At 39.1% G+C, this 12,916-nt stretch overlaps 1 protein-coding gene across 1 annotated transcript in view; it reads right to left on the minus strand.

The window, feature by feature from the left end:
• The window catches only part of usp43a (ubiquitin specific peptidase 43a), a 101,395-nt gene that overhangs the window by 19,673 nt on the left and 68,806 nt on the right, over positions 1 to 12,916 (minus strand). The window contains exons 7-11 of the mRNA XM_070856382.1: positions 12,255 to 12,420; positions 9,611 to 9,722; positions 4,580 to 4,683; positions 2,092 to 2,169; positions 994 to 1,123 (exon numbers count right to left, since the gene is read on the minus strand). Of these exons, the coding sequence (XP_070712483.1) occupies positions 994 to 1,123; positions 2,092 to 2,169; positions 4,580 to 4,683; positions 9,611 to 9,722; positions 12,255 to 12,420 (590 nt within the window). The remainder of the gene's footprint in view (positions 1 to 993; positions 1,124 to 2,091; positions 2,170 to 4,579; positions 4,684 to 9,610; positions 9,723 to 12,254; positions 12,421 to 12,916) is intronic.

A 12,916-nucleotide genomic window follows, 5' to 3' on the forward strand; every position in this document is an offset into this window, starting at 1 on the left:
GCATAATTCACAGCTTTGTTGTGAGTTCTCTCCATCTGTAGCTATTTCTTTTCTGAGCTCCCTTCACTTTTGCCAGACAAAAAAAAAAGAAAAAAACTCACTGTACACACTAATATACGAGTGTGGGAGTTGAGGCTTAGCAGAGGCACTCAGTTTAAAGACTGCAATATTGTGTAAGGATACTGGAAAGGTCACTGTCACTTTGAACAACAGGAGCTGAAGGTCTAACTATATTACATTACAAAGTTTTGTTTGTAATGTACAAAGTACATTACAAACTTGCAAATCCCACACTCATAAAATGTATAGTGGCGGTGTGCATGTCAGGCCAGCTGCAGGGGTGTGATATATGTTCTCCATTTATTACTTAGTAATAATGGAGGAGATAAAATGAGGAACTGAAATACATATATCTATATATCTTAATATCACAGCTTCTATCACTTCTTTCTATCGCCACATGGCCACATTCTTTTTCATTTCATGTCCGATTGAAATCACGGCAGCTGCCCTTGGAGCCCAAAAAAGGCTTAAACATCTTTTTATCACACACACATTAGGACTCCCCAAGAGCCCCGGAAACAGACTTTGACGTGAAAAACAAGTGGAATTTCCCTTTAAATACAACATTTGTTTACAGCCGCACTGCTGCATTAATCACTGTTAAAAGGTTTGCTTTTGATCAAGCCTTAGTGCCTGTATTTTACAATCCATACAAATACAATGAGGAAAGAATATGATCATCTCATCATCATTTCAAACTAAACTATCTGGAAACACACTCTTCAAAAAATGAAATAAAAACAGAAGAATAATAAAAAAACAACAACAACACAATACTGTAAAGAAATAGGATTAGTGATTAAGGTGAAAGTGAGCTTTGGTTTTGTACTTGAAATTTAGAATACCACCAGATTTTTGGACAGTAGAGGACACAAGGCGAGAGACGCCTGAGTACACAAACGTCAGGAGAGCGTAGCAGCTGAGCCTCACCTGTTCTTCTTTGGTATACAGTTGGAAGCACTCGTCCAAGGTACAGCTATGCTGCTGCAGGTGCTGCTGCTGCTGGTTTCTCACACTCTCTGCATCCTTCACCACTTCCTCCTGGATGCTGCCAAACAGACTGGAGCGCACGCATACACACAAACACAGGGTTTATTGTTCCCATTTAGCGACCGAATTGTATTCACAGTGTTTGGATTAATCAGTGTGTGTTTAACGGATTGAATCGCTGTGTTCTGTAATTTGAGCAAATGGAAAATGACACTGAGGGTGACATCCAGAATAGATGATAAACTGTGTGCGCTCTGGCTGCATGCTTGTTTACTTAATATGTATACAGCACAGTAGGGACGACAGTGTTCTCAGGTTCACGATAGCCACTGTAAAATTCCAGATGTTTAGCATCACCATTTCAAATTTTAATCATCATTAAAACTGTGTTTTAGTTTCTCTGCTTTGAGAAGCTCATGCTAAGTACTGTCCAGTGTCAAACAAAGTTAGCACCAGTCTACCAGACTCATGTCAAAGAGAACATGGCGGGAGGTGACAGTGCTCCAGAGATTTATAAGGTCTGTGTGTGGTCATGTTTTGGTTTTTTATACGAACGCTGAGGGAAACTTGATCACAGATGGACAACTTGTGTGCAGGATATACAGAAAGCGGGCAACACTTTGAATCTTATGAGTAATTTTTGTGACCACCGCTCACTACTTTACCGTGAATGCAAGGTAAGTTAACCCTGTTGTCTTAAAGGTCAACAAATGATCCACCACTATGATTAACAGCAGAGAAAATCAACAGAGAAACACTAGACTGACATAAGACTCCTCTGTATTTAAGTGTTTCCATGAGGTATTTGCTCTATTACTATTTTAATGTAATGTTTAATGATTCATGAAAACAAAAAGGACACACACTTCAATAAAAAACTTGTTTTTAAAAAAAAAAAACCCAAAAAACCCAGATTTTAGTGTGTGCACATCAATAGTTTTACTAGTACATTTCAACAATACCTCAATGATACTGTGCGTTAGTACTTTGGTGAATTTCATGCTGTTTCACCACCACTGCGCAGTGGACAGTACTCACCATTCTTTAGTCTTGGGCTCCCACTCGATAACGAGCTTCACGTGAGAAGGTCCTCCAGGGCCGCATAACTTCAGAGCTCTGCAATAAAGCAAGATAAAAACAGTAAAATCACATTTTAAATCCTAATACATATTCTATTATCTTAGTTCAGTCAGTGTTGGTAAAAACAGATCTCCAAAAGCCTGAAAACAGAGGGAAGCTGAATTCTGTGTTGCTGTCATGCAGGAAATAATATGCCTGTTCTAGTGACAATGAATCCTGGAGTTTAATCTTTTGTGTGTTTGCGCTTTGTACTTTTATTTCATTTTATTTCACCTTGATACACACAGATACACACATCGTCTTACACTGGCAACATCAAGATGACAGTGACATTGGGCGCAGGAGAGACGTGGCTTTACCTCATGTATGAATATGTAAAAATCTGATGTTGAGTCAAAATAACAGGGGGGTGTTGTGTGTGTGTTGTAGAGTTAATCTTGCTTTGATCTCAGGAGGAAAAATAGGAAATAGAGGAAAAAAATCAACAGCACTGATAGAGGGCCAAGGTAGCTTTAACAATTGCTGAATGCCTGAGATGCCTTTGACAGCATACACGAATATTGATGTGTCTCACTGTGGGTAGTTTCATTCTATCTTCAAAGCAGACCTTATGTTGTTATCTCGTTATCACTCACTGTGAACATGTTTAATGCATACACGTGGACATACCGAGCGTTACCACGAGATGTTAGGCTTATTGAGCATATCAACACAGTTCAGAGAGGTTAGCAATACTTTTCACTTCAACCAAACCCTATTTTATCTACTCAAGAATTTCTAGGGATTGAAGTTCAGGCGATTGTGAATGCACGTGTGGGTGTATTTCCTCTCTGTTAAGATCTTAACTTTGAGTCCTGCGTTATATTAAATAATAGGGCGAGTGGCAAAGGCACAGATTATGTGCCACTGGAACGTAACAGTGTTTAAATACTACCAGCAATAAATAATAATTCAATTGCCAATCATCCTCAAATGATGAATTCATTTTTGCATTTCAAAAGTCAATTGTAAAATAAATCTTTAAAATTTCCACCTTTTGTTAATTCACTCACTAATGTGCCTGCCTATCATCGAGCATCTCAAAATAAATGTTTCCCGATTTTGCATTTGACTGAAACTGCGTAAGTAGTGTGCCATATAGAAATTAAAATGATATCCAACTTACACAGCAGTAGTTAGCACCTTTGTTGGCCTGACAGCTGCCAACATGTAATAGCAGGTTACTTTAACATTGTTAGTCAATAATTATTCTAGTGCAACACCACATAACAATATGAAAACAAATAGCAGTAATTTAGTAACAAAGTGATTACACTGTATTGTACAATAGCCGGGGCAATACATTTAAAAATGAGTACTCTATGTAGAGTCTTCAAGTATTTGGTGTTGCACACCTTTCCAGAGAGTAAGTTTAATTATCCTATCAACACATTAAGATGTGGGTTACATAAAGATGACAATGGAATCCTTTGGCTTGTATGGGTACACACACACACACACACACACACACACACACCTATTAAATGTCTAATCTAACATGGAGTACAATGTCATTTCCTGGCTTCATTGTGTAAGACTTGACCTTTACTGCAGCTCAGTAGAACAATACCAGAGATTTGTACTCATACTTGGCTCCTCAGCTGTATGGAGAATCATCATCACACAGGAAAGGAAGGCCTTAGCTTCACACCATCAAGCTTATACCATTATATTATCCTCAGTTCCCTGTAATCCTCTTATGGTCCGTTCATTTCGAGATTAATCCTTTTTTCTTTCTTATCTGCCTTTCTCAAGTTTTTGCCTTAATTGGCTGATGCAGTTATTTATTTGTGTGCTTACTGCTATTTGTGACTATGGCCTCACTAGCAGTAATTCATCTTGGGCTGCAACTGATGATTATGTTCCTTACTGACTAATCATGGATTAATTTCCCAATGAATCGCTTAGTCTGCAAAACATTTGAAAATAGTGAGACCAGCCTGTTACAATGTCCTACAACCTAAAGTGGCTTCATCAAATGGCTTGTTTTGTCCAACAAACATTTCCAAACCCAAGAATATTTAATTTACTATAATTTAAGACCAAATCAAAATTGTTGAAGATTTCCTGTCGATCAAATAATCGATGAATCAACTAATTGTTGCAGCTGTAATTTCATCAATGTAGCGCAGGCATTGAAAAAGCTTTTGTAAGTTGTTTTTATGTAATTATTAAATTTTTTTCATCACCAACTTCAAGGCCACGTGGAAAATACACATCATGTCAGTGTTTCATGTGTGCTGTATTATAGGATGTGCGTGTCAGTGACTGTAGATCAATATTGTTAGAAAAATATTATCGACCGCACCAAGATAGAGTGTGCAGTATTGACATGTTGGTTACATATGAGTATTTTGTCTTTGTAGATGTGCAGTACAGTACAGTGGGTTGTTTTTCTGTGTCGTACCTGTCAACCGCAGGTTGGTACAGCGGCCTGCTGTCCTGCGGGGACAAGTAGCTGTAGGCTGCTGATCCTCCCACCACTCTGATCTTGAACAGCACCCCAGCGTTCTGCAGGGAGACAAATAAACATTAGTACTGGTGTGTCCTTCGAATGCAGTTATCTCACCGGAAACAGTGCCTCATTTAACGAGGAGCATCAGATTTACTGGCAATACGATTTAATGATCAAAGGGATGGAAATAGTTGCCCAGCTTTGATAATCTAAGGTAACCCCTTGCAGTTTGGAACACGGATTTTTAACCAGCATGCAACAAGTTGATTGACTCAACACCTCATAAAGCAATGAAAAAATATTTTTTTGTTTAAAACAAACAAAACAAAACAGACCACTGTACATACTCCCTCATTATATCCCCCAGGAGTTGCTATAGTTTGCTCGTTGTGTGTGTGTGAAAAAACACATAATTACTGTCACACAGAAACAGTTCTGCTTTCCAATACGAAGGCAAACATCACACGGTAAAGCGCATGCATTTGTGTAAAGATTAAACTATTATTACTGTAATGTCTGTTGGTATATGTAACATCCCCAGATTCTGTCTCACTCTCAAGTACAGGTTGTGTTTAAGACAAGCATTACACAGGCTATGTGGATATTAAGAATAATGCAAGATAATACCAAAGCTTAAAATGCCTTTCTGGAAAAAGCTATGCTTGATGCCTCAGAAAACATGGATTTTCTCAGAAACATTTAATATTCATGATTCCACGTGCAACAATCAAAGTGAATGTTAGGAAAAAAAAAAACAACTATGCTAAAAAGCTTAGCTAGTGTGCTTCATCGGGACTGTGTGGGTGCGTTTTCATCTGAGGGGCAGTGCTGGCAAACTTATCAAACAACTCAACAGGTTTAATAACTTAAAATAAAACATCTGCTGTGTAATTTGTTATGCATGTATAAAAGCATTATGAAGAGGCCCATTAATGGAAAGTACTGGACAAAGTTATACACTAGAATGTACAGTATACATATAAATAGTTCTGTTAAATACTATGTCTCAGCTGTGTTACGTTTAAAGTGCGAACTTTAAATTGAGCTAAAATCGGCTGTACTGCTGCTGTGGTTACTTGTTGTCTAATAAAGGCTTGGCAGCCATGAGCACCAACTTAGAACGGTCAGCAGACCAAACAAGTATTGCCCTTGGGTATTATAAAGTCTTTGAATGGAGTGAATGGATGTGAATAAGTAACTCAGAATTGGAGGATATCTGTAAGGAATTCTCAGCATTTGAGGAACTCTTGAAATGAAGTGTTGTGTTAACCCGAATTCTTTAATTTGAGACTGAATCTTACACAACATCATATAAGATCAGCACAACAGTTAAGAGCAAATGACCTTCCTCATATCTAGCAACTAGTCTGTGTCCTTTTCATTCGAGAAAGGGTTGCAAATGCATTCATACTGAGTGAGCCACCACTGACGAATAGGAACTGCAGCTGAGCATAGAGAGAGATAGATTAGTCGGTTACCAGGAGAATAAAAAAGACCACATTCTCTCTTTTCAGCCTGAGCAAGCATATATTCAGATGGAGTGACGAGGAGCAGACAAGACAGTACATGCTAATAAGTAATCAAACAAGATTTTGGTGCATTTTTGCACGACTGTTAGAGAGTTAAGCATTCACATGCTTATACAAGATGAAGGATGAGGGTGAGGATGCTGGAGGGTGGAGTACTGCCAAAACTGCTTAGTAGAAGTAAACAAATCCAAGCTGTCTGTCTCATTTGTATTTTGTATCAGAAAACAGAGGTGACACTACACTGCAACACAATGGACAAATGTAACAGCCACAGATTAGGATGAGTAAAACAGTCCTTGGGTAGGTTTAAGGCTCACACACGCAGCACAAAAAGCAAAAAGGGAAACTGGCCTCACAGTAAATCTGTTAAAATACGAGGTGATACATTTGTTGATCTATTTGTTTGTCTATCTAACGATCAATCACTCCTTTTTTTGGGAACCCAAAGCTAAAACTAGCGGTACTCTGAGCTCTCACAGTTTGATCGGATACTCCACAAAAATAACGAAATTCACCAGAACTGATTTAGTATTAAATCAGGATTACAAATAAATACATGAATACAGAAACTCTTTTGTCAGAGAGTGTGAGTTTGAATCTAATCATATCAAATTGAAAAGTTAATTCACGGGTGTCACTGTGTTAAAACCATATATGGATATTTTCAAACACACCAACAACAGACCATTCATCCAATTTTTAAACCTAAAGGTCTAAAATCACCTCACCAGCCACTTGCCACCAACACTACACAATACACAGTCCATCAACACTCATGTTCAGTTTTGATTCTTTTTATAGGACATCACGGCTGGAACAGAAGAGCTGGATTTTGACACGCAACTCAGTAACTACTCAAGTAAAGCTTGCCATTTTTCATACCCTGAATTTAAAATTGTATCTTGCTAAACAAACCTCTGGGTGGCGCCAAACCACTTCATAATGAGGACACAGGGACCATCAAATTAATGGCAGCAGGGCAATCACACACTTGCTGCTGGTCAAAGGAATGGGGAATAGAATTTTTTGTAGATGCCTATAATACACTGTGATAACCGTGAGCTCACAAGTCACGTCTAGAGCGACTCACAGCTCATATTTAGTCCGTTTTTCCTTTTAAAATGAGAACAACAGTTTCAATAAAAAAATTAAGCCCTGCTCTGTTGGGATATTAGTGGCCTTCTCAGCCAATTTCATTGCATTTGCATTTCTCCTGCATTTCTTAAGACGAGGACAAGAGGAGGTTCAACGAGTTTGTATCTGGCCAGACAGGTTTAGGGAGGTAACTAAGAAACTGAGACAGTGATCAGTAAATAACAGGCTCATGTTTCTCTTCTCCCCCTCTTCAGTTCTCTTCTTATAAAGCTCAGAGTGGATCGCTCGTGGATAAGGCAACCTCAAATATTGTCACCAAGGCGTTGCCCGTGGCAACTCGACGACCAGCAGTGGCGACAGAGTGTGTGCATGAGTACATGAGCATTTGTGTATTTGAGAGCGGAGCTGTGGATTAGGGCTTGTGGTGCAAAGACCACTTGAACCGTCCGTGGAGAACAGAGACAAAGCTGTAGTGGTGATGTGCTTTTGTCAGGGATCATCGTCAAGGATTAGAGAACATACATGAGAGGAGGAGAGGTGAAAACAGAGGTGGATTTTAACATGCAAGACTGTCTGTCTGGAGAGGAGGACACTTAAGAATCACAGGGTATATTGTTTAAGTGTTAATTCATATGTAGCTGTGACGTGTCCACTGTAGCAGGCATGGTACATACAGTAGGTACGGAAAGTATTCAGACCCCTTCACTTTTTCCACATTTTGTTATGTTACAGCCTTATTCCAAAATGGATTAAATTCTTTTTTTTCCTCATCCTGACCATCGGGTTCTTGGTCACCTCCCTGATCTCCCCCGATTGCTCAGTTTGGACGGGCGGCCAGCTCTAGGAAGAGTCCTGGTGGTTCTGAACTTCCTCCATTTACGAACAATGGAGGCCACTGTGCTCTTCGGGACCTTCAATGCTGCAGAAATTTTTCTGTACCCTTCCCCAGATCTGTGCCTCGATACAATCCTGTCTCGGAGGTCTACAGACAATTCCTTTGACTTCATGGCTTGGTTTCTGCTCTGACATGCACTGTCAGCTGTGGGACCTTATATAGACAGGTGTGTGCCTTTCCAAATCAAGTCCAATCAATTGAATTTACCACAGGTGGACTCCAGTCAAGTTGTAGAAACATCTCAAGGACGATCAGTGGAAACAGGATGCACCTGAGCTCAGTTTTGAGTGTCATAGCAACGGGTGTGAATACTTATGTACATGTGATATTTCAGTTTTTTATTTTTAATACATTTGCAAAAATTTCTAAAAAACTTTTTTCACTTTGTCATTATGGGGTATTGTGTGTAGATTGATGAGGAAAAAAAAGAATTTAATCCATTTTGGAATAAGGCTGTAACGTAACAAAATGTGGAAAAAGTGAAGGGGTCTGAATACTTTCCGTACCCACTGTATTCTAAAATAATACAATATTACTCAAATCTTATATCTTCACTCATTATTGTAAAATATAGGCATTTTTCCAGTGAGTAAAGCAAGGATTTGTGTTCTTGGGCTTTGAGTGGGTGGTGACATAATTAAATATATGCTCAGCACATAAAACCATTATTACTCTCCCATAAAGAGCTTGTACTGTGTGTGTGTGTGTGTGTGTGAATATAATGTCCTGAAGTACAGCCTTTGCCAATATGGTTAATTTGAATGAATGCTTTGATTAAAAACTGTTTCTGCTCCGTCAGTCTCTGAATGAATGAACGACGCAAGTGCTTCGACATAACAGAGCAGGAGGTTGTGAGACTCAGAAGAGAACAAGAGGAAGGAACTTCAGAAGACTAATTTTAAATTTCATAAATCAACAGCGACTCTGTATTTCAGCAGCTGTACAAAACATCAGTCCCGTGTGTGCTTCTGAGGAAAAATACAGTTCCTACAGTTATTTTACAGCACAATAAACCGAATGTTTATCAGCTACCAAAGGTCATTCAAAAGGAGTCAGTGTGAGACTGTAGTCAATGTGGCCCAGCGAACAAAGAGTTAATCAAACTTCAACAACAGTGAACCTGACAATTATTCACTCATCATGCTAGGCAGGCAATCTGTTTTGTAATCTCATCAGAGCAATGAGCTCTTATTAAAAAAATCATCATCAAAGTCATGAAAAACAATCATGTGATGAACTGCTTTTTTTAAACACACAGTCTATGTTTTAACTTTTGTCTTTATTTCATCGTTGTGACTTTTTCAAATGGGACAATTGTAAACAGACAATGGGATTTAATTTAAGCAATTAAAACAATTGGGATCTAAACTCCTAACAGATGTCTGCTTTACATTGCTGTTATAATTTGGTCTGCTGGAGTCAAGAGGACCTGAGGTCACAGATTATTGGGGGTCTGGGCATTACCTGAGCCTGAGATCCATTCAGCATCAGATAGTAGAGCTTGCTGAGGATGCTCTGCTTCAACTGGTCCCAGGAGATATTCCTGTCCTCACGCATGAGAAATGGAGGTCCAAACCTTGGGAGAGGAGAGGAGAGGAGAGGAGAGGAGAGGAGAGGAGAGGAGAGGAGAGGAGAGGAGAGGAGAGGAGAGGAGAGGAGAGGAGAGGAGAGGAGAGGAGAGGAGAGGAGAGGTTGAGCAAAATAGGGAAAGAATGACAGAAAATGACTAGGAAAGTACTTTAGTATATATAAATACAGGTATTGCAACATATTCCAATTTGCAATTTGTAGTTGCTTTTATCAATGTTGTTGTTAATTAACAAATATGTTTAGGCTACATATGTTTTTTACTTAGTAAAATCAATAAATTCCTCAGCATTTTCTTGTGAGGTCGATTAACTTGGCAAGTCATCCACACTACAAAGTATAACAAACTAATTTCCAAGATGTTTCAGCTTATTTAAAGTAGAGACAGTGCCTTCATAGAGGTCCCTGTATCATCAAGCTGTCAGGTGTCAAGTGCATCACAGCTTTCTGTCAGTGCCTTGTGCTGACAGCTTTTTGAAGTGACATTATGTGGGGTCAGGGGCCGAATAAAGCTGAGAACCCAGTCTGCACATCATCAGTTCATCAGTGCCTCATAATGGGTTCTCTCTCTAGGTTAACTCAAGGATCTTGCTCCCCCTGATTGCATACCAGTGGGTGTACTAGAGCCATTATATGTGAGGCTAATGGGAGAGGCGGTCGTGTTTGTCTACACAGTCAAGTCAAGTATGTCAGGATCTCTCACAGCTTATTTGGACTAAAACTAAGGTTGATTTAAGGCTGTAGTTTGTGGTGTTGCTCTTTGTTGTTTCTCATTATAATAATTTAAACAGTTTCATGACTTTCAGTTAATGCTAATGCTACAGAGCCCCGACCTTTTACCCCCTCAGATGTCTTTGAAATCGGTTGGAAAACTGAGCAAACCCATGCAGCCAAGTTCCAAAATCATGTTTGCTGCCATTTGATTCAGTTTTTTGGACTGTTTATGCCAGGAACTTCTGATCCTGACAAAACAATCAAAGTAAAACTTATAAAGCCAATAAAGCTTGGTTGTACCAAAGGTTACACAAAAAATTAAGAGCTGTCCTATGGTGATAAATTGCTACAGTAAATACAGAAACTTAGATTTTAAGTGTACACACTTAAGACAAATTAGTCATCAAATGTCATTCATTCCGACGTTCAGCCTTTTAAAGGGATGTCTGCTATGTGAACACCATCTACAGGTGGATTTATCAGTGTATAAGCATGAAAACTGGGCACTCAGCAGCAGAAGACCAAGCTGAGATCAAGCTCCAAAGGGCACTTCATGACGGAAACTGGCTGAGTAAAGAGAAATATGAATCCTACATAGTGTCAACACTAGGTTAGACTTTGTTGATTCCAGTAGGGAAATCTGAGCCTTTCTTATGACTTAACAGCGCCTTAGTATCAGAGGATTACTGTCTACCCTTGGTCAAATGAATACTTCCATTAGAATAACACCCTGTGCTACAAAGCACACAGTGTCTCATAATGGATTCAGGAACATCACAGTGACTTAAATTTACTGCAATTAACTGCAATCCTCGGCACAAAGAGTGCTGCTACAATGAAGTACATTATGTGTGCATCATGTGCCTCTAAAAAACCAGCAGGAAATAACCAGTCCAGTGTGCAAGAAAGTGAAATGTTTTCAGAAATTGAATTTAGCCTAACAAAATTCTCTTCAATGCGAAACTTTATATTGGCTAAACGAATTTAAAATAATAAGACAATAAATATGCACAGGATGTACTCTAGTTAGCTGTGATTTTAAATGTTACCATCAATACAGTATAAAGTATTTCACTTTGCCTCACTGACTCTATAAAATATTTCGCTCTTTTTTGAATCACTGAAAGATCAACTGCCTTGCTTTAGCTATAATCCTTTGTAGTGCAGTGGATTCATCTTCAGCTATAAAATAATCACACATTAACTGGGATTGGGTGCACAAGTCAATGAATCCCTCTGCTCTTCTGACCAGAACTTGTTATCTCGAGTCTGCATCTTTTTAATATTTGTGGTGTTGCCTACGGTGAAATGTTACTGAGGAGGTAGAGATGTGATTAGTGCATTTCTTCTTTGATTTGCAATGCCATTCAGCCCCTGTGGGATATTTATCAGCTCACGTGTGAGCAACAAACAAAAAGCCTCCATCCATCTATATCTGGTTGCTTCCACTGTTTGGTCTTCCTGTGTTGTTGTTGCACATCAGATTTTAGCTGCTAAGCAACTTGATGATGCTGCCTGCCCTTGTTAAGTGCTTCAATATGAGCACAGTCTTTTTTCTAGTCTCAGATTTATACACTGTCAGCTTCAAGCTACAGCTGAATGGGAGCTGAAGGTGCACAGGCTAAATAAACCCAGCTTATTCTCTGGCATTCATACAATATATATACAGGTCAATGTCGAACAGAAGTGGATGCTGACAATGAGGCAGCGTGGATGATGAAAGGAGAAAATGCATGAAGTAAGATTGTAGACATAGTAAACCAACAACAACAACCACCACCAGGAAATAAGTCAGTCTGCAGCTCACCTGACAGCCTGCTGGCCAGACCCTGCTGTGTTGCAGATGAGGAGGAGGACCTTTGTGGAGCCGCCCTGGTTCAGGTATTCAGAGGAGAGGGTGCCAGACGGAGGTAACCTCTGGCCATCGGGTCCAGTGGAGTTGTAGGGGGAGGAGGGGAGGCTGTGGTGATACCCTGAGTGGAGCAGAGGAGTGGAGCACTGTTTTATAATGATGTACAACACTAGATCCAAATCGCTGGAGTGCAAACACATCATCATGGCAAACATCATAAAAAAAGGATTACTTGTCAACTGGGTGTTAACAGTTTTCACGAGTACCTCCTAAATCCAAGTTGTGGTAATAAACAGGGAGTGGGGTGACTAAGGAAATCTTATTTATTTTTTGAAATGAGTGAATAATGTAATTATTTATATATAATGGGTTCGGAAAGTATTCAGACCCCTTCACTTTTTCCACATTTTGTTATGTTACAGCCTTATTCCAAAACGGATTAAATTCTTTTTTTTCCTCATCAATCGACACACAATACCCCATAATGACAAAGTGAAAAAAGTTTTTTAGAAATTTTTGCAAATGTATTAAAAATAAAAATGTGTGTAGATTGATGAGGAAAAAAAAGAATTTAATCCATTTTGGAATAAGGCTGTAACATAACAAAATGTGGAAAA

Source organism: Pempheris klunzingeri, chromosome 3, assembly GCF_042242105.1.
Source record: "Pempheris klunzingeri isolate RE-2024b chromosome 3, fPemKlu1.hap1, whole genome shotgun sequence".
Classification (NCBI taxonomy): Eukaryota; Metazoa; Chordata; class Actinopteri; order Acropomatiformes; family Pempheridae; genus Pempheris; species Pempheris klunzingeri.